Below are 22,809 nucleotides of genomic sequence, written 5' to 3' on the forward strand. Positions count from 1 at the left end.
GTATTTTGTGATTTAAAAAGTCTAGATGTTCTCCCTTCTTACACAAAACTTATAGCACTAGTAACTTAAAGCACTAAAAACTTTAAGCACTAGCAACTTATAGCACTAGTAACTCTGACGTATTAAAATATGGGTGGTTCGGATTAATACATTCTGACACTACAAGTTAAAAAAATACTGATACAAACTAAGACAGAAACATTAAGTTTTGTTTCTTGTTAAAACAGTGAACTACCAAAAAATTTCCAGTCCTGTGAAAATGCCTACAACTTGGTTACATATTTATAATTAACTTTATATTAGAACTTATTTCTAGTTTCTTAGAAACTTTAATAAAGACAGATTCAAATAATTCTATTTCCAGTACAATTTAAAACTCATGTCCGTTTTGAACAAACAAGACAGCATAAGACCTTTTGATATAGCAAATGCATCCCACATGCTTTTGAAATTACTATTTAGAGGATCTTTTTGTTTTCTGCAAATTTTTCACTTTATCACTTGAAAATATTGCACTGCATAAACCATGGAAAATAAGTTCTGTAATTTCTTTAGGGTTCTTGCTAGGTACTACAGCCAACAATGGTGCAAATACCTTAAGCTACCTATCTGAACTACTTTATTCTTTGATTGCAGCTTGCAGAAACTACTTTTTTAAAAAAATGGTTTTTTAATAGAATTATAGAATGGTTTGGGTTGGAAGGGACTCTTAAAGGTTATCTAGCCCAACTCCTCTGCAGTAAGCAGGGACACATTCAACTAGATCAGGTTGGTCAGAGCCCTGTCCAGCCTGACCTTGAATGTATCCGGGGATGGAGTATCCACCACCTCTCTCAGCAACCTGTTCCAGTGCTTCATCACCTTCATCGTAAAAAAATCTTCCTCTATATCTACTGCTGTCTGTTTCAAAAGACATCCCTAGCCAAGGTACCAGTTGGTAATTTCATATCATTAATGTCTCCATTATATTTCACATATATTAACTGGACAGTATACACTTTAATACCATTGACTTCAATTGGATTTCAGTGAGTATGTGCTGTGAAATGGCTTTCTGTAAATTACATTTCCAATTCTTACACAATTTATTTTTTTTCCTTGAAAACTTACAAAGACAATAAATTCAAAGAGGCCTTGTTATCACCTATAAAATATCAGCCCATATTTGAAGAAAAGCAACATGTATCTGGCCACTGATTAAACTGGAGAATGGAGCTGAACTATCCTTTTTCATTCAAAGGATTAGAACAGTGGAGTAATATTTTTAAAATTCTGTATTTATCCAAATCTGATAAGACTATCAAATCCCTTTCAGTAAGAAATCTTGAAGAGTAAATATTTTCAAGTAAATGCTGTTACCTGTTCAATGACATAGAAGGCAAATTCCAGACGCTGCTTCTGCAACATAGGTATTAGATGACGGAAAAAAATTGGAAGATGCTCATGGCGATTCCGAAAAGGAATAAGAATTGCCACCTTCAAAAAAATCATAAACATATATATTAAGCTATCATATTAGCATTTTTAAACTTTAACATTTCAATAAAGATCAAGTCTTCCATGGCTTACACAAGCTTTTCAAATTTTACCTTTAAATTCTCCCAATGTTTTTCACACTCGTTCCTAGTAGGACACTGTGTTGCAATTTTGCTCAAAAATTTTTAAAAAGAAAAAAATTTTGAGTAAAATATAAATAAGATCTTCCTTTTATGTTTACTTACTTCTAGTTATACTTTAAGCAACAGACACATAGAACAATTTTGCAGATATATGATAAAATATTTAGTAACAATAGCTAATGAACCTTTAGAGGTTCTTGACAATCCATTTCAAGTTTTTCTTCAAGTTTTAGTTTTTTCTTGAGCACAGATAGCACAATACATGTACTATAACATACTACATATTATATAAAACATATAGCAGTAAAAGACTGAGTGCTTGAGGAAAAAAAAACAAAACAAAACAAAACAAAAAAACAAAGAAACCCAGAAAAGCAGCATCTCACCTTCCATCGTGGCTTACAGTCTTTTGGTTTCCAGTGTCCTCCTGGTTTAATGTCTAAATCTTTTGAAAACAATTGCTGAATTTCATCAAAACTAATTTCACTCATATTGACATCAATAAGGCCTCCTAAACAGAGGAAAAAAATGTATTTATTCATTTCAATTAAGACAACAGATCGAACGCTGCAAGATATATCATAGAGAAATAGCATCAGAAATTTGTACTTACACTACCTAAAGATAAAAAAGAAGTAATTTATACTATCCTCCTAATACTCAATTTTATTGAATGAATTTCTGTATTTCCCTATTTAAGCCTTGGTTCAATAAATCCTATAAGCAAAATACTCATTTCAGAGGACAAAGAACAAGCAAAGTAATTTGAGTTCTGTATATATTCCAGAAAATTAGAGTAATCTTTCATTTCAAGTACCATTGTTAACAATTCCACATCATCTGCACTACTGAACTGATAATCAAATTCTGGATGTCTTCCTACCTGCACTTTCGCCAAAAAAAATTAAAAAAAAAAAAAAAAAAAAGGAAAATGCATTGTCACTACATTCAACAAAATTCCTCAGTTTAAATTCTAGATAATTACACACATTTCATGTACAGCCTTCATCCATTAATTCACCACTGTCTTCATCAAAGCAACTTATAGCAATCGGCTAGATCTGAGATTTACCACTGATAGAACTAATCAGTTCAATGGGAAAAGCATTTGCAAATTGCTATTGATTAGAGTGGAATTCAGTAAGATACTGAATAAAGACCACAATATGGCAGTAAAAAAATCAGGTTAGTATTCATTATGAGAAAATATTTACATTTAGTTGATTGCTAAAAGTTGTCTGTCATTAGCTTATGCATATGTATCAATTTCATAACTGGAAATAATGATTCATAGCAAATACTCTACTGTCAAAAGCAGAAGCAGAAGGCATTAAGAAAATATGGAGAGAAGAATGGTGTAACAGTAACTAAGAATACAATAAGAATACTGTAACAGTGTAACTCTAGCAACTACTATACTAGATCAAACAAAAATCTTGCAATAACCACCTGACAAACACCGTAAGACATTCTACTTTTTTTTTTTTTTCTAAAAAATTTAAGTCTTTTGGTGAGGGCTGGAATTTTAAAGTCAATGAAAGAAAGCACTCTCATTTTCTCCCCTGTGTCCATACCCAAAAGATCCTATTTGTGTCCAAAAATTTGATTTTTAACACTGAATTGAACTGACTAGCTATCTAAACCTTTTGGAAAGATAGAAATTTTTGGAGCATACCAGGAATAACTATTGATTTCAGACGAAGGCAGAAGATACTGCAAGTGCTATTTTAGTTTTGGATATGATTAAATCTAGAACTACTTGTAAATGTAGAAGGTAACTTTAAAAAAAAAAAAAAGAAAAAAATTATTAAAAAAAAGGATCAGGAATAGAATAAGGAAAAAAAAAGAAGAAAGATGCTTAGATGATCATTATGGTTGTATCTGATACTCTTCAATAAGTAATAAACTGAGACAGAAATCTTACAAAAAGCAGAAACAAGGGCAATCAAAGGACCAGTATATAAACATCTGGAAACTTAATTAAAAAAAAATAAATAAAACACTAAATCCATTTCAGCTACAAAGAGAGAGAGAGAGGCAACAAGAACCTTTCAGTTTATTTGTAGAATCTAATAGGAAAATAAAGATAAATAAAGGTCAATTCCTACACAAGAAAAGAAAACAAACAACACATGACACAAAGGACCTAGATGCCTTAGTCTTCTGAGAAAAGTTTAGATGTGATCAGACGCTTACAGTTTCAATTTAAAAAAAAATTTTAAAAAGAAGAATAGTAAAACAGTATTTATATAAGGCAGGTGCTTTTGACTTGATAGGACATGATGAAATTCTCTCCAGACTGTTTAAAAAGTAGCTATAGTAAACCCTGAAATATTTGTAGTACCAAAAGTACATAGGAGATGAGCAAATAGAAATCAGCAGTATTTCCCTGCCATTGGTGGGGGGAAGGAGAAGGCATCTCAGTAAATATCTGAAATTAGTGTTCACTACTTCCATTACTGTCCAGCATGCCGCAATAAAACATATTTACACAATCTGCAAAAAAAGAAGGCTGAGGAAGCAAAAAGTATTTTGAAGAACATAATCAGAAAGTAATTATTTCAACAAATCAGATAAATACTAAAATCAATAGAGTGAAATTAGTTTTTAAAAAGTATGGATTGTTACTGAAGGAGAAACAAAGCATACACACACAAAATTATCAATATCTGGCTATGCTGCAGCATGCAAAAAGATATTTGGACGGTTTAAGATGGATAGCCTATTAATATAAGACAATAAACTGTAATGCAATTGCACCAAAAAAAATCACAAATCTCACTCTGGAATACATTAACCACTGGTACATGAAAGACAGAAAAGGTAATCACTAGTTTGTTTTGTAACCAGGCTTTTAGCTAGCTATGATGCTTCAAAAGCACAAAAATCAAGAATGAAAAGAACTTTAGAAACTATGTAGTCTGGGAAGGCTGAAAGTACTGGTTTATTTACAAAGGAGGAGACTGACAAAAACATAAGTCTTTTGCAAGACAGAATAATTTGGTACATAGATGGTACCCAACTTTTTTCCAAGCATCAAGAAAGGCAAGGAGAAATCTGAATAACTTGCAGGGGGCAGGAAGAAATAAGTAAATATAGGTTGAGTATTAAGAAAAGCTTAACTATTCAGTTGATGGAATACTACAATATACTACTTCTGGAGAAAATAGAACTTCTTCCACTTATTATTTTATATTTTTTTAAAATAAAAAATAGATTTTTCCAATATCTATTTAAAATAGTTTAGGTATATTCAACCCCAGTGTACTGAGGGGATCAAACTAGAAGACCTGGATATTTCTTACAGCTTAAGAGCCAGTTGCTAGACAAATCACAAAGTGACTTGGGCAGACTGCTTAAAAATTCTTAACATGACGGTTTTATGTCATATAACTGAAAAAAAAAATCTACTTTCCATTTACCTCTCACATCAGCATTAAAATTATGCTAATTAAATATTATTCTGTACTACTTCTATCTTGAAGTAGAGGTGTCTTGCTTATGAATTAGCACAGCAGTGCTCAACCAGTGAGTTATAAACTAAATGACTGAGTCACGCACACAAAAGGCACTAGTTGGTCCTACTCTAAGAGCATATGTACTTGGGACAAAACATGATTTTACGATACTCCATCCACGATACAAATCGGGCAAGTTGATATAAAGAAGAGTAATTGACTTCTGTTAATAGCCTTACACTATTAAGCAGGTCAAAATATAAATGATCCAAGAAGCTTTCTTTCCCTGGCTATCTCAGGACCACCTAAATTTCACTACATTAAATAATCTTCCGAGAAGTTTTATTTAGATTATAGTTAAATACACAGATGGTTATTAAAAAGGTATACATGAAAACCAAAGGGTGAGATATGCATCTCTTTGCTGAACAGTAACTTATCCCGTGAATTATTTTCCATGAAAATTACAATTTCTCCATTATACTCAGCAGGACAGAATAAGTACAAAGAGATTACTAATAAAAAAAAAAAGATGGAAAAGAGAGCAGCCACCAGGAGATCTATATTCTGGTAGAATTACATACAGTCAATGATGTTGATAGCAAGGATGGCAGAGTAGAATGCATCCCTACTCTGGCAATTCTAAATACCTGTCAGTGGAAACAAATCTGCATCAATGATTTAAGATATCAGGCTATAAGTAGGCTGACCTACTAAGGTACCTGAGTCTTTCTAACCTGCCTTATCCCTCAAACTCCTGGACAGCAAACTAATACACAAGTAGAACAAGTAGCAGAAGCCAATACAGTTTTGAACTAACTAATCTGGTAGAATTCAACTGCCACATCCCTTGAAAGTTTCATTAAAAATACTCATTTATATGCATTTTTCAATCAGCATAATCATGATTCTTGTTTCTCTGGTTATCCAGAGTCGACATTTTAAAAAAATTTTATTTGTTTCCCAAAGTAGTTAAAATATTTACTGTTGGGATAACTCCTTTTTATTTGTTTACATGTGCAATATTACAGAAAATAACATCCACATGATTTTGAAAGTCAAACCCTATTTCTGGAGGGAAGGAGATTGAAATAAGTATATAATCACACTATGGTTAATTGCTACTTGGCTGAAGACAGTTTTCAAAATGATTTAATTTCATAAGGAATAGCAACTGATACATACTTTTGGCTATATGTCTGCATCTTTACAGTGTAAGAGATAAAGTTTAGAATTTGGAGGCATTGAAAAGAAACACAGATAACAAGCACTGTTACTGTACTCTTTACTGGATAAACTTCTCTGTTGACCTTAAAAAAGAAGTTATAATGGGACATAGATTAGCCTTATAAAATCATTATTTTTCTTTGAAGAAAAAGTGATCTGCAATTCAGTCTGGCTGTCAGCAACATTGCATGGTATGATATAGATCTGAACTGCAATATTAAATACTTCATTACTTGCTCATGCTGAACGACAGCCCACAGCTTAAATCAGGTGTTACCCTAAAAGACAAGATGTTAGAATTCTGGAAGATGTCACAAATATCTTCAGAAATGATTTCAAATTTTCTCACAAAAATCAGTAGTTTACTTGTTCAATTTCAAATATAGCAAGTAAAATAAACACGTTGGCATAACAGACACTGACATACTAACAGTCACTTCTAGTAATAAGTTTACACTTATTTATAGAAAGTTGTTGATTCTTCTTCTCTAGTTGGTATATTCTGACACCAAATGAGACATTTCAATTTAATTAATTTGTTTTGAGATCCACACTAATGCTACTAATTAGTTCTTCAGTCAAAAACATTGTCTGTCTACAAAACATTTAACTATAACCAAAGTAATTCCATGGATTACTGATTCAAGTTATGATTTCTTCCAAATGCAGAGCACAAAAGCACACTTATACTTAATCATCCCTTGCTCCCTACAGCAGCTCTGATAATGTAGCAATTCCTAACACAGATGAAAAAAGCTGGAAACTCAATAGTGGTTTCTAAGAAGGAATTCTGTTTTAGCCAAGGGACTACAATTTCATAAAGGTTAAATATAAAAACTAATCTCTAATAGCGAACAATCAGTGGTGAAGGTCAAGGTAAAGCAGTCACCACCAGGAGTGATCTGCCTCTTCCTTTTCATGTTCAAAACTGGTCTCCTACCTAATACTTCTTGGTCTTCAAGGATTGCTTTCTCTGCAAGCCAGAGGAGAGTAAACAATGCCCAGAATTTTGTCTGTATCTGAACAGTAGCAAGTTTGCAGGAAAGGAGAATTCACGTGAAAATTTACAGCTCTTAACAAGAATTTTTAAGAATATTCCCATACAAAGCTGCATTTTGTCTACAGAAAGAAGATGAAGTCACAGCAATAGCCTTTCAGCCACATTACTAAATCAGGTTAAGGACACTGAATTACATCAAGGAACTCTTCCAATCTCAGTTTGTGTAACTGCTTTAATTGCACAATACCTGCTTATAAGATCTTCTACGTACACTAGGATACTGCTACTTAGGACAGCTGTGATATTACAGGTTTTCTAAAAACTCAACAAATGAAAACAGCAATGGTGTCAAAGTACTCCACTCAGCTTCTTGTTTCTGCATGATGCTCCTCTCCAACTAAACACTTTCAAACAAAATAATTAGAAGTTTAGATTCTAGGCTTAAAGATTAATAAAGTTAGGGTAACCTCATCAAATTCTATTTAATAGCTTGGGATCTTAAACATCTGGGTTTGAAACCTTAATTTTAAAATTTCCTGAGGACAATAACTTTTCCTTTGTTACCTTCTCATTATGACAGGGCTTTAGCATTTTCTTACATACTTCAGTTCTCACTTAAATACACCATCTTGTTCAGTTTCCTGTATGTTGAGGTAACTGTGATTAGGTGATGAAGATCTGAGAATTAGTTTCTGACTCATGAATCTTTCTATTAGGAATATTATTCTCAAAAAGGAAATTTTTAACTATTCTTCAAAATACACAATTCTGTATGGGTACTTTTTATAAAGTTAGAGTATTCCTACATATTAATTAAAAAAAAATTAGTAATTCATTTATAGACAGTAAAATGATTCGTAAATAAAATTTAAAACACATTAGTCAATTAGTAAAGAGGCCAAAAATTTTAGTAACACAATAGTTACAGGAAAAATTCTGCTAAGCATTATTGTCCATTCTCAGATGTATTTTATTCATTATTTTCTGCTATATATTTGGACTCCTTACAATTATATTTTAGATTAAAATAATTGTATTTTACTTTAAGCATGATCCAATTTAATAGATAAACATTACAGTCAGTTTAAAACTTACTCATGTAAGGCAGCTTCTCTGGACAAGCCTGGTAAGGAGAGTAGGTGAAGTTCTCTGGAAGATACATTGTTGTTTGAGCAACACAGTCACTAGAATTGCTTCCTTCAGGATAATCTTAAAAAGAGGAAGTTATTTTTGTAAAAATCTATGTTATCCCCTGAATTTGTAACATAACATCATGCAGGTAAGAGCATTAACATTGTAAGTAACAAATCCCTAGCAGTATGATTTTTAAAAATAATTTTACTGCACTAAAGAAACAATAATTAAACTAATATACATTTCATACTAAAATGAACAGATAAACAGTTAACTATTTGGAATTCCCTCCAGTTACAGCGTAGGACTTGGATCTAGGTTTTTGTAATCAAGCTATTTCATTAAGATTTGGGATCTTTTTTATTTATAAAGCTCTTTAAAAAATGAAATTAAATAAGAAATATTCTTACCTGTGCCATTCAGTGTAGTATTTTTGTTAGTGTACAATCTGATCATGTGTCCTATTGTTTTTACATTTTCTCTCAACATTATACCACGAGCTTGCACCATAAAGAGATATGTGTTTGCTGATAAAACAAAAAGCAATTTTGAATTTGAATTAAAACAAGATATTTCCAAATCATTCTAACATCCATTTATAGTGTGTTCAATATTTGTTACTATGTCTGAATCCATGGCTAGTTAACATTAATTCTCCAAGCTGAAGATACACAGAGTGAAACCTAACAGCAACAAAACAAAAAAAAATAAAATGGATTCATAATCACAGGTCTACATAAAAACAGAAAAGTTATAAAATATCAATACACACTTTATATGATGCTTTCATTTCTCTTTGGCTTACAAAAAGAAACTGACAGCGCCAAGAAACAATTTAAATTACAATAAAAAGGTTGTCATATGTAGCTACAACCCCCATATATGCATTTGCATATACATCATAGAAATACAGGGCAAAAAGCACCTAGAAAATCTCTTAGTCCCATAGAATAGTCCCTGTTTTTACTCATTAGTTAACAAGACTTTCAGTCAAAATGTACTGCTATTCGTTCATAGAATCATAGAATGGGTAGGGTGGGAAGGGACCTTCAAAGGTCATCTAGTCCAACCCCCCTGCAAGGAGCAGGGACATCCCCGACTAGATCAGGTTGCTCAGAGCCTCATCCAGCCTGGCCTTGAACGTTTCCAGGGATGGGGCTTCCACCACCTCTCTGGGCAACTCGCATTGTAAAAATTTTTTTCCTAATATCCAATCTAAATCTACCTCCCTCTATTTTAAAACTATTACCCCTCATCCTATCACAGCAGGCCCTACTGAACAGCCTCTCCCCATCTTTCTTGTAGGCTCCCTTGAGGTACTGGAAGGCTGCTATCAGGTCTCCGTGGAGCTTTCTCTTCTCCAGGCTGAACAGCTCCAGTTCTCTCAGCCTGTCCTCATAGGAGAGGTGCTCCAGCCCTCTTATCATCTTCGTGGCCCTCCTCTGGACCCTCTCCAACTAGTCCATGTCCTTCTTATGTTGGGGGCTCCAGAACTGGACACAGTGCTCCAGAAGTGGACACAGTACTCCAGAACTGGACACAGAACTGACACACAACAGCTGTTTCATGTTGTTGTGCTACAAATCAGTGCCAATCTCAAAATATCAATGTTTTATAATTACAGGCATCAAGGGTGAGTAAATCAACGTTCTGAGTAATTAAGAGACTCACTAATAACAACAGCATGAAACGTTCCTGTCTCAGCCTTGCACTCAAAGCCCCAAATCTGATCTCAAGGCAATTCTTTGTCCTAAACAGAAGAGAGTAAGTAAGCTCAAAATGAAGTTGCATTTATGTCTGAGAAAGCAATTGTCTATCCAGAACTCACAGAGATCAAAAAAAAATGTGTAAAAGGAAGCACAAGCCCTGTTTGCAGAATAGTTTTTACTCTAGGAAGCAAAGAGGATCAAAGGGATCATCTGTCACTTCATCTCTGTTAAGCATCCATTTGTCTGGCAGATATTTGGCTCTCTGTAACTAGTAATCACCCTAACCAAAAAATGCTCTGTGCCTTTGGAGGAAAGAACTAAACATACCAGAAAAACAACAGATTAATCTGGCCTAAAGAGATTAAAGAAAGTTAGAAAACTATCTCAGGAACTCCAATTCATCAGATGACCCAGCACCAACGGCATGACACAAATAACTCCACATCAGTTGATATCTTCTTACAGCCCAATGCAAAGAGACCAGAGCTAGAGAGAACTGTTTATAAAGGACTGGAGCATTTCCAGAGAAAAATACAGTGACTAATTCTAACACTTTAGCAAACAATACTACCGACACCGACAGAGATACAAATACCAACAGAATATTGGAAAATTATTTGCAAAACCTACAACACTGATTTTGTTTTTAAAAGACTGAATAGAGGGGTCTCTTGGTTTTCAAAGAACTCCTTATAAAATAAGAAATATTATCACGTAAGAGGCATGCTCTGAACATGTCAGGTGCATAATGTCGTGAGCATAATTCTCAAATTCTTGGCCAGCAGGACTAGCTGTTCTGGTTAACAAGAGTTTACATGTGTGAAAAAGTTAATAATCTGCTAGGATCCTAAAGTTGTCTCAACACTCCCAGCCACTAAAACAGAAACAAAATAAAACAAATTACAACCTCGGCCTGATGACAGAGGCAGGAAATCCAACATGAATGATTCTTACTGAGATCCAAGACAACCTGACTCAAAACAACAGATAACATTCAGATTTCCTTACAGAAAACTTGCACAAAAGTTTCTCAAAATTTTAACACAGAATTCACTGCAATACTTGGCTCCTGGAGTTCCAATTATTTTCTTACATTCATAGTTTTAATTGATTTCTTCCATTCAAATTCTGGTTTTTAGGGTGTTTGTATTAAACATTTCAGGCAATCTGTACAATTCTCCTGTGAGGACAGGCTGAGAGAGTTGGGGATGTTCAGCCTGGAGAAGAGGAGGCTCCACGGAGACCTTATAGCAGCCTTCCAGTACCTCAAGGGAGCCTACAAGAAAGATGGGAAGAGGCTGTTCAGTAGGGCCTGCTGTGACAGGATGAGGGGTAATAGTTTTAAAATAGAGGGAGGTAGATTTTGATTAGATTGGATATTAGGAAAAATTTTTTTACAATGAGGGTTTTAGAACACTGGAACAGGTTGCCAGAGAGGTGGTGGATGCCCCATCCCTGGAAACGTTCAAGGCCAGGTTGGATGAGGCTCTGAGCAACCTGATCTAGTCGGGGATGTCCCCGCTCCTTGCAGGGGGGTTGGACTAGATGACCTTTGAAGGTCCCTTCCAACTCTAACCATTCTATGATTCTATGATTCTTGAGTCCATAAATGAAATTCCCTACCCAATAAACCTTCTCCTTTGGGAATTAATATAAAACCAATTTGATCTGTTCCTCCAAGAACAATTCTTTACCTACAAACAAACAACTTCTAAGTTCAAGGCTTCCCTGGAACTAAACCTAAGTGCATTTTTGCCTTTCAAATAGGATAAAATTTTCCTAAATAACTAAGAACAACTTTCTTCATTGGTATCCTCCCTTTTCTTTTCCCCACACATTACGGTACAGACCTTTTCTTCAGTATCTTCCTATTCCAACATTAAAATAAAGTAACTTTTAAACATAAATCAGTTAGTTAATACTGATTTCAGAAATAACCTCTGGAAGGCCATATGCTATATTCTTCTCTTTAACATAGAAAGAGGTTACAGAAACATAATCTTAATTCATGTGTCAGGTGTGGTGGGTTGATTCACCTGGCAGGTAAGCCCCCACCCAGTTGCTTGCTCATTCCCCTGCAGTAGGATGGGGGAAAGAATCAAAAGGGCAAAAGCAATGGGGGAAAAAAAAAAAAGAAATATCAACAAACAACAACAAAAGCCCACACAAAAAAAAAAAACCAAACAAACTCATCACCAGGAGACAGATGCCCTGCCAGTCCCCAAGCAACTCCAGGGGGGAAAAAACCGCACCAGTTTTATTGGTAAGCATGACTTTATTTGGTATGGAATAGCTCTTTGGTCACTATGGGTCAGCTGTTCCAGCTGTGTCCCCTCTAAACCTCTTGCCCACTCCCAGTCTACCCACTGGGAGGGGCAGAGTGGGAAACAGAAGAGTCTTGATGCTGTGCAAGCACCGTTCAGCAAAAGCCAAAACACTGTGTTTATTAACACTGGTTTGGTCACAAATCCAAAGCATGTGTCTCTGGAGACCTATGCTTAGCCCTCTTTCTGATAGCCCATAAATCATTGAAGTAGCTGCTTTTTGTTCCTATTTCACCATCAACACAAAAAGTCCCTATCTCCAAACTTCCTAAGAATGATACCATCTTTCTTAATGAGAAAGATCAGTGCTTTTTCCTCTACTTACATGTTCATCAGCCTTGGGAATTTCTTTCTGGCTGCTACAAAATCATATTGATTGCAAACACTTCAGCTGTTAGACAGACAGAGGTCACTTACTGCACACACAGTGACAGAAGTTACAGACACTGTGCAGCCAGTGAGCATATTCTGCAGCATTGCTCCTGATAAGGTAGAGATGAACGACTTGCTCCAGAAGTCACCAAGGAATATTAGAAAAATCTACTCCAACATGTTACTGTTGCAGTCTTAGGAATCTGATACAGTACAGAACTGAGAAGATGATCTTCAAACAAGTCCAGAAAGAAGTCAAGAGGTCCATAAAATAATTCTCAACCCCTATGGGAACATTTGCCATAGCCCAGAAAATGCAGGCACAAACCTTGATAAAAATGTTTTTCTGCAAAAGCATCTGCATCCCCTCTTTGCTGAAGGACAACTTCCTTCTCCCGATGACGAGGAGAAAAATTAGAACAAACACACCATACCTTTGTGAGAAACAAAGCTAGAAAAGACATTTATCTCAAAAGCAAGCATCATGAAAAGACAAAATTAAAAAAAACCAAACAGGTAAAGTCTGCTGCCACCTTGGCCTAAGTATTCAAGAGCTGCTCTTGCTAAGATGAAGATCTAGCCTTGCCATGTTTTCATCAAGCTATTCTTGTAGTCCACCCCAATCCAGCACCTCCTCTTCCTGTCTGATCTGCTTGTCAACTCGCCATCCAGCTCTACCCAAATACGTAAACATAATGAAACATCTTCGTTTCTGTGCACTCTCTGTCCCAGCTATCTGGGTCTCCAGCACAATCATACTTACAAGGAGTACAGACCTGACCCGTTTATTCCACTGTAATTCAAAGCTGCCTAGGTAGTAGCAGCATGAGTGGCCAATTAATTATTTCAGAAGCTAAAAGCGTCAGGCAAAAATCAAAAGATATTTAGTCCTAAAAATAAATCTCAACTACTGGCACAGGTTTGTCAGCAAACTGTGAAAAAGAGCACAGCTCACATGTCACATCAACAAGCAGTGACAGCAACAAAGCATTCAAGATAATCTACAATGGCCAGAAGCGTAACAGAGAAATACATCTTTTCTGGTAGGGTGGTGAGAGAACAAGACTGAGAGCAGAATACTGAGGGCTGGAGTTTGATGACTTTCACAGCCACTCTCTTTTCAGCTGTCACTAGTACTTTAATACTGGTCATCTTCCTGAGCTTGGCATGGGTTTTCACAAACTTTACCTACGTTGTCATGAACATGACCCTTAACGTTCTTGGGTGCCCGTATACTAATGCATGCAGCATGGGGGGAATTAACACTGCGACTTAAGAGATCTGTGTGCAGTTCCAGAGCTACAATCTCATTGAGATCCCAGAGATGTGGTGGGATGGATCCCATGACTGGAATGTTGCAATGGAGGGATATAGGCTGTTTAGGGAAGACAGGAAGGGAAGACTAGGAGAGAGAGTCGCCCTTTATGCGAGAGAGCAGCTGGAGTGCATAGAGCTCTGCCTGGGGATGGAAGAGGAGCCATTTGGGAGCTTATGGGTTAAGATTAAAGGTGACATTACAGCGGGTGTCTGCTATAGGCCATCTGATCAGGAAGAACAAGTGGATCATGACTTCTACAGACAGATATGAAAACAGCTTCACATGTACAGGCCTTGGTCTTAGTTGAGGACTACGTACACATTTTTTAAAGAAAAAAGTCCCATTTACAGGTCATTCTCCGTTAGGGAATCAAGCTCCTTTCAGCAGTACACCAGAAATTAAAGCACTTGTGAGAAGTGCTTCATTAGTTTATCATCTCATAGCTTCACAGAAAAAGCACAAAACTCATCTTTATATAGCAACTTAGTGATTCATCATGCTGCACACATACACTAAAGCAAAGCCAAAACAATGTGCCATGCACTTAGAAGCAATCAATGTAGTAAAGTATACAATAGAACAACTGAATTTAAAACTGGATCAAGGACTAACATTCTGAAGAACAGTAGGAAGTTTGATCCGTCATTATTTTAACAAGACAGTCAGAAAAGCATTAATGAGATTACAAACTATGATTTCTTACATGCCAAAAAAGAAAAGATGGACAGACTTGGAGATTGCAAATTTCATTTGAAAATGTGGCTTTTATCGTACAAAACAAAACCAAAAGTACACAAGAAAAAAAGCCTTATATCAAGAACACTTTCAAAACAATTACCAAAAAAAAGTTAACACTTCTCACACTTAAAAACTAAGATGATTATCAGAGCAGCTGTAGCAACGTTCACTGATCTTCCAGGGGAAAAAAAAAAATACTAAAAAGCTCAGGTAGAAGATACTTCATAGAGAATCCAGGGATGCTGCAAAATTAAAATGCAATAAACACAGCTTTACAGAAAACAGGTCTTGCCAAATGATCAATTTCCCTAAAGTTGCTTATCTGCCAGTCAACATCTGTTTTCATAGCACTTCTGAAAAGCACATTCAACACACTGCATAAAAACTGACATGAATTCAAACAGGTTTACAGAAAGTTCTCTACTAGTAATTGTAAATGGGGAAACATCTCATGGGGACATTTCTAGAACAAGTCCTACATGGAACTATTCTCATCTCAAGGTTATATGATATTATTCTCAGCAATATGAGAGTTATAAATACACAACCGGCAGAGTTTATGCATTGCAAATTAACACAAAAGCATTAAAGATTAAATTCTACAAACTTATCTAAATATACAGTAAGTAGAGCTCAGATGAAGATTGCTTCTAAAACATTACAGTCACAATTTTAGGAGCTAGGAATATTTTCCAGAGCTACAGGACAAGGATCTTAGTCTGTAAAACAGATTCATTAAACAATTTTGCAGTGAAGGACCACATCCTAAGTAATATAAGACTATTGGAACTCAATGGGTTCCTAGTCGCAAACTGAAATCTACAGAGCATACAGATAAATCCTATAATAAGTGTTCAACTTCCATACGATTTTATTTATTGTTATACATTTGTTGCTAATCAGAAGTTGTTTCTAAAGCACATGCAATAATCAGAAAGAAGTAAAAATTTGTATGCCTTGAAACGTATTTTTTTACTTGATTTGTTGTTGAATATTTAATACCAATTTTGCAATATTTGTAATTTAACAATAAATCCAAACTTATTTCATGAGTATGGGAAGACTGCATATGAGTCTTTGTACGTATACCTCCTTGTATGGAAAAATGTATTAGGAAGATACAGATCACCTCAATCTACTGAAAGTACCAACAACTACAGATGTTTCTGGAGGTTTGAGATTATTCATGTGGTGCAGATGGATTAATCTGTATCAGCTACAACAGAGAGTCTTCAAAATTGTTTTTAGTAGTGGTGTTTTTCAATACTCCAGACAATTATACTCAGTGCAAAAAAGGACATGCCAAATGGATGAGTCCTCTGACTGCAAGTCTGAGGGTTTCAATAAATGCCCTTTCAGTGTTTCCCTGAGCCAGTAAAAGAGGACATCTCATTGGTTAAGTCTCCATTTATTGGTGAAGAAAAAAAAATTCTTTCACAATAAGTATTTTTAAGCATGATACATGACACAACGTTTGATTCAACTAATACAACTGTTAACACATTTGATAATATTCTATCCTCCAGTCTCAGGCTATTAGTCGATTTTATAGCAAGCTAGAAATAATTCAATGGCTAATTCTGAAACAGTATCCTACACAAATTTACAAGTTAGCATTGCTATAACCACTAAAAATGCAATTTATATACGTTTTTCTTTTTCTTTTCCCCTTCCAGTCAAGGTAGATTCAATTGGGAAAAGAAATATTTTTATTTAAATATTTTTCCTTTAATTTCTACTATTTTAGCAAAATTTCAACTCCAACTTCAAAATACATAATTAAATTTCATTAAGACATTTGTTCAATGAAGACTGTTCTAGACAGGATGACTCTGGACACCAACAATGAAATGTTTTTATAGTGTCATTTTAAGCTTAAGCCTTGCCAATTCTTCCAGAATTTTGTTCTAGTGAGTTCAGTTACTGAGAAAAATATAAAACTCTAGTATCTGTAAATCAAATATTCCAAGCATCATCACAAATTAAAGAAATCCGCAGTTGTCCTTCTTTACCTTTACCTTATTGTGTGTGTATTCTTTTTTTTTACTTAAGAAAGTGAACTGACCATTGGGAATATCTCGCAAAAAAAAAGCATCTTTTGGATTCTGGGCTTTCCAGTACAATCTCTGCACTGTATTCACACAAATCTAGCACTGGATCCCACATGATGCACAACCATTACATGTTGCTCCCCATAACATAATTGCATTATTTGAATACAAAAGATTACCCAAAACAAAGAGTTGTAGAGAAACAAGCAGAGATAGTCACTTGTAGAAATAGTCACAGTAATGAAAAGCCAGTAGATAAGCTATTTTCACCCCAGGCAAATGTGAAAATGGTTAAAGACTGAGCTATGTCAGTGAAGCACCATAGTTCAAATAAACGTTTCCAGAGCATATAGTCTCTCCTCCTCAATCGATGAGAAGAACACATTCATATAACTGGCTGGCTTAAGTGAAAAACTCATTTCACAAGGTCTCATAACTACTTTGTCCTTGTGAACTTAGCTGCGCACTGTAAGTGCCTGTATTTCTTCCCTTTTTCTGACTAACAGCAAGATCACAAAATGAGTACTCCATGAAATTCTATGCAGGCCAGTTGCCTGACTAATAACTAAGTACACCTAAGGGCTTTAGAAAAACTATCAGATAAAGATGCAAAACAACTGAAATATGCATGTTTAGTCAAAGCTTATCTGTTCGTAAAAGTGAAAGACAGTCATGACTGACTGAACTGCAATAATTTATTCAGCATCAGGTGCTAGGAATTATGGTGCTGGGCCAACATCACGGAAAAAACTTTGCACCTCCCAGAATAAGGCAGAAAATTTACCCATTAAACTGCCTGAGCTCATAACAAGCTCAAGCCATTAGTCAGAATGCCAAAGAACTTCTAATCATTGCAAATCAGTAATTAAGCAGAAGAACATGTAAGCCTTATATTCCTCTTTGCATAAGAAAAAAAAGGGAAGACACTATTCATCAGAAAGCTGACTAAAATGTTTCTCTTAAAGGGTTTGGTTGTAATTTGTGGAACTGAAGGGAAAAGCTGTACAGCAAGCATGAAGACCACTTCAGCAAACTAAATTACTCCTGCCTCCAAACGAAGCCTTTAATAACAGGTGAACCTTAATAAAGCAATATAGCTAAAAATAGCTCCCAAAGAACCAGGTCTGTACTACAGAAATTATGAAACAAAGGGACAGACAAGTTACATTCACTCAAGAAACTTGTAAGAGATCCATGAGAACAACCCCCTAGAAGGGAGTAAAAGAAGGTGACTGCAGCAAAAAAAAAACATGAACCTCTACCACATCCTGCAAAATCCATCAGTCTTTTATCAGATGGTATTTCCACACAGGATCAAAGGAGGAGAGTAACAAAGGATTTGTTTTGCTTTAAACAGGCTAGCTGCATTATTCCTATCTCAGTGCAGCCCTTGAGCGGCATTAAACCTACTGCCTTGAAGACACAGGCTCTATCACAAAACCCTGAAGGTATTATAATTTGTGTATAACCGTGGCAAACACTGTCAACAGTATGCTGCCTTGTATTAGCAGCAGCATAACCAGCGTATCGACAGGAGCAACTGTTCTCCTCTATTCAGCAACTTGTGACCCCCAACCATATTTGGGGTATTGTGTCTAGTGTGGGGATCCCAGTAAGAGACAGGCATTAACATACCAGAGCAAGCCCAGAGGAAAGCTTCCAAGATGAAGCATATGACGTACAAGTAGAAACTGAAAGAAATGTGTTTGTTCAGTCTTAAGCAGAAATGGCTAAGGGGAGGATGTATTTTTTTTCTATCTTCAACTATACAGTAGAATTGTACAGAGAAGATGAAATTGAACACTTGGAGGTACACAGAGGGAAGACACAAGGCAATGAACACAAGGCGCAAGATGGGAAATTACAATTACATATTACCATTTTCTCACAGTTGTCAAACACTGGAACAGGTTTCCCAGAGAGACTGCAGAATCTCCATCCTGGAGTTATTCAAAACTCAAATGGACATGGTCCTGAGCAATCTGATCTAGCAGGATCTGCTTTCAGCAAGAGATTGGATCAGATTACTTCCAGAGGTCCCTGCAATCTAAATTATTCTATGACCAAACAGTAAGTCTTTAGAAATACCACAACTGCCCCAGATGCCAGGAATCAAGAATATTAGCACAAACGCTGTGCCCATATTTACAGCTCAGAACCTCGAAGCACTGACAACCACTTATCTTGCTGATAGCATTTTCAGCTCCTTCCTCAGTTTCTGCACAAGTTCAAAAAGGAGTGATATCCTTTCCTATTAGGAAAATTATTTCCTACTAACAGAATAGGAAACAGATCAATATCAAATTGTGAGCTAAAACCAACGGAGATATTTCCAAGTTTCACCTAGCCTGCACACCTGCCCTTTGGTTAGTATTGCCAGAGATGTAGTAGTTTTACTAAGAGAAGCAGAAGACCAGAAGACAGAAAACAGTAGCTGTTTTTTTCCTCCTCAAATTCATTCCACCATTCCGGATTTCTAGTTATGGATATCAAAGACGGCATCTTCCCTGATCACTGCATTGTTCCATAACCAATTCTTATGAGAACTACAAAGGTCATCACACCCAAGCTGTCCAAGTTAGACTGTAATTGACTACAATATTAAGAGCTTTAAGGTACTCTTCCACCCAGACTGGTAAAGGTTCTCTGCTGGAGACAGACAAAAAGGAAGAACCCAGATGTGAGTAAGAGATCATTTTCTGAGATCAGTTATGTTGTCCAATGTGATTTCAGTTACAATGCTGACAGAAAACAGGAAAAGCAAAAAAAAAAAAAAAATCTCTGGCAATACTCGGATTGGCTTGGCAGTAAAATAAGATCAGTAAGTGCTCTCTCTTGGTCACCATTGCCTTGATACTTCGTCTTACTCTCCTCATCTTTGGATCCTTTCCATGACATAAACTTGAACCTGAATACGTGTTCTGAACAGCTGTCAGCACCAGACGTCGACTATTCAGGTCCCTTTTATCAGTACTATTATCTACAACACTGAAAAAGAACATCCTGGTCCCAAAGATTCCTGCTCTCAGTTAGCTTCTTCAGTCTTTAACTACAGCGTACATGGATATTTGTAACTTCCAGTGAAGTTTCAGAATCACAGGCCATCTTCATTGACCAATTCAAAACCAGCAACTTCAGTTTGTACCTTTTCATTTTCTGTACCAGAGAAAGAGTACCAGACGAGGTACTGTCAGAAAAGTGGTCTTCCTGGAGAAGTAGCACTTGTTATCTGCTTACATAAAAAAACTTGAAACTATCACATACAAGTATCATTTAAATATATTTAAATGAGATTTTAAAATTTAAAACATTTTCTATCATTTTACCTTGCCACCCTATCCCTCTAGGTTTTGCTTCAAGACATCCATTCAATTAAATAGGGAAAATGAAAACCAGAAAAACAGTTATCCTCTCTAATCAGCAATTATAAATTAATCTGCCTCTGTGCTTGAGCTCCCCTGACTATCCAAAGACCACCGGTGTGCTGAGGTAGGGTTGCAGTCATCTCTACCCCACCCCATCTTCCGATCTTACTGAAGAAGGGAAAGGAGACACGTGAACAACCTAAATATCATGCATGAATTCTTCTCAACTACATAAACCCTGTATTTTTATATTACATGGAATATTATATGTCTTAGTCTCAAAACACAGAACAGTGTCTGAAAACTTGTAGTTTAGATGCTTTTCCTCTCCTCATATTCTGAAATGCATGGGATAATAAAGGTTCCTATTTCCCAGTGAACTAACATTCTGAGAGGCCTCTACAAAAAAAAAAAAATTGTGCAAATAAAAACATTTAAATATTAGACAGAAATAATTAAGGACCTTAAAATAAGTAATTAAGGTTTTTCCCTTCTAAACACATTGTCAGAATTCCAAATTCACCCAAACTGCATTTGTCACTAAATCTGCAATTTACTGCTAAAAATTGCAGTAGCTCGGTTTTCTAATTAGCACGAAGGACAGAGAGAATGTGATAATGACCTCTTTGAGAATTCTCCCAGTGCTAAGGGCTCACTTGTGTAGACATCTCCCTTTGATAAGCCATGAACTGCTTGCTAGGATGGAATTCCACTCTATTAGCCCATAAGAATTCAGATTTTCATTCAGCTTTGACATTTCAAGAAGCCATTCTGCTACACCTTCCCCTTCCCACCTTCCAGAGCACTGCTGCTCCATAAAACATTTGGGAATTCAACTTCTCCCTCTCTCTTCAGTTCCTCTGACCCACCAGGAAGAGAAACCAGACAGGGAGCACTTCCGGTTCTCTACAACACAATTAGAACTTTCCTCCTCTCTGACACTGTGCCTTGTAGCTTGTTGAGGAAGAAAGTGTTCCAATGAAACAAATACCTTCACTAAAATATCTCTGTACACATAAACTATGGGAGATCCCAACCATTTATGACTTCACTGCAGAATATATTTCACGAAAAACTGCTAACAGATAAGGTAGCTGAACTTCCCATAAGCAATCTTAAGCCCTCCTCCTCTCCACACACCATCAGCTTTGATTCAGACACACCTACTCTACCACACACAATGGAAAGGAGCAAGCACAAACTGCAATACGCAAATGGCACGAACATACAGCAAAGGTGTATTAGATGAATCATCTGCCTATGAACTTGGGGGGTGGGGTGTTAGTGGGTTTTTTGCAAATCTTCCATTCTTACAACTTACATTTTCCCCAATAATACTGCCAAGGATACCTACTGAATTTAAGATAATATTTAACCTTCTTTCTCTCCATTCTACAAAGTAACATTTCCAGGAGCAAATTCCTGGGAAAACCACATCACATCTGCAAGTTGACAAGCTTAGATTACCAGTGTAAAATTTTCCTATTGCCCTTTTCTTTATCATTTTCTAAATTCCCTCCCCTAGTAAGACCAGCACAGCCTGGCAGCTTTTCAAACTGGATCCAAGAAGTGCCGTAGACAAAAAATAAGCCAAATATTGTACGGGTTTGATTTGTTCAAGTTGAATGAGTTCACAACATAACTGCATACAAAGTTAGGGCAGTACACCAGAGTATTGCCGGAAAGAGTTGTAATCTCACAAATTTTTCTGTATTGCTAAACCACAGCTTGAAAGGGCTAAGAGCAGTATACATGTCTGAGATAGCAAGAGAGACCAGTTTAAGTGAGTATTATTTTTTTCCATAAGGTTGATCAGACCTGAATAACCTAGCCAAGAATTCTTTTGGTGATACTGTTGATTTCATTTCACTCCTGGTACAAAGGAAACCTAGTAGATATCTAAATCCCAGGAGGTGAGCAGCAAGATGAAGTCAGGAAATAAAAGCGTCATCACTAGAGGCCTTGATTCTGAACAAGGAACTGCATAAGCCTTGTTTAGCAAGAAGAGAATGTGCTTCTAAAAAGATACCTGTTGAAAAAGAAACATTTAAATAATGAAGTAAAACTCCAGCTGCATACATTATGCAAGACATTAATAGTTTTGCTTTCTTACAAAGATGCGGAAACTGCACTTTGCTTTCTAAATCATACACCAACTACTTGTACTTAAAGTCTAGTCTGATACGGCACTAGTGTCTCATAGAGCTAAGGTGTCTAAATGAACTCTAGTAGCATCATTCTCTCACAAGACTAGATCACACACATTCCTTTCAGCAGGGAAACACTAACAGACAAGAAACTCAAGAACTTCAACCCACAATATATTCCCTAATATTTTTTAATATTTATTTGAACTATAATAATAATTGACAGATATGTCATTATTGTTTGAAGTGCTGTAAGTACAGGAAAATTGCACCCTGAAAGGGTTTAGAAGCTAAATAGAAGACTGGGAACAAGAGGAAGCCAAATCGCATAAAGACACCAGTCAATG

At 35.9% G+C, this 22,809-nt stretch overlaps 1 protein-coding gene across 1 annotated transcript in view; it reads right to left on the reverse strand.

Moving 5' to 3' along the window:
• Positions 1 to 22,809, reverse strand: part of B4GALT6 (beta-1,4-galactosyltransferase 6) — a 33,444-nt gene that overhangs the window by 9,066 nt on the left and 1,569 nt on the right. Inside the window, exons 2-5 of the mRNA XM_086742283.1 lie at positions 8,849 to 8,965; positions 8,400 to 8,513; positions 2,006 to 2,130; positions 1,360 to 1,476 (exon numbers count right to left, since the gene is read on the reverse strand). Coding sequence (XP_086598409.1) covers positions 1,360 to 1,476; positions 2,006 to 2,130; positions 8,400 to 8,513; positions 8,849 to 8,965 — 473 coding nt within the window. The remainder of the gene's footprint in view (positions 1 to 1,359; positions 1,477 to 2,005; positions 2,131 to 8,399; positions 8,514 to 8,848; positions 8,966 to 22,809) is intronic.

Source organism: Chlamydotis macqueenii, chromosome 2 (assembly GCF_036417535.1).
Source record: "Chlamydotis macqueenii isolate bChlMac1 chromosome 2, bChlMac1.mat, whole genome shotgun sequence".
Lineage (NCBI taxonomy): Eukaryota > Metazoa > Chordata > Aves > Otidiformes > Otididae > Chlamydotis > Chlamydotis macqueenii.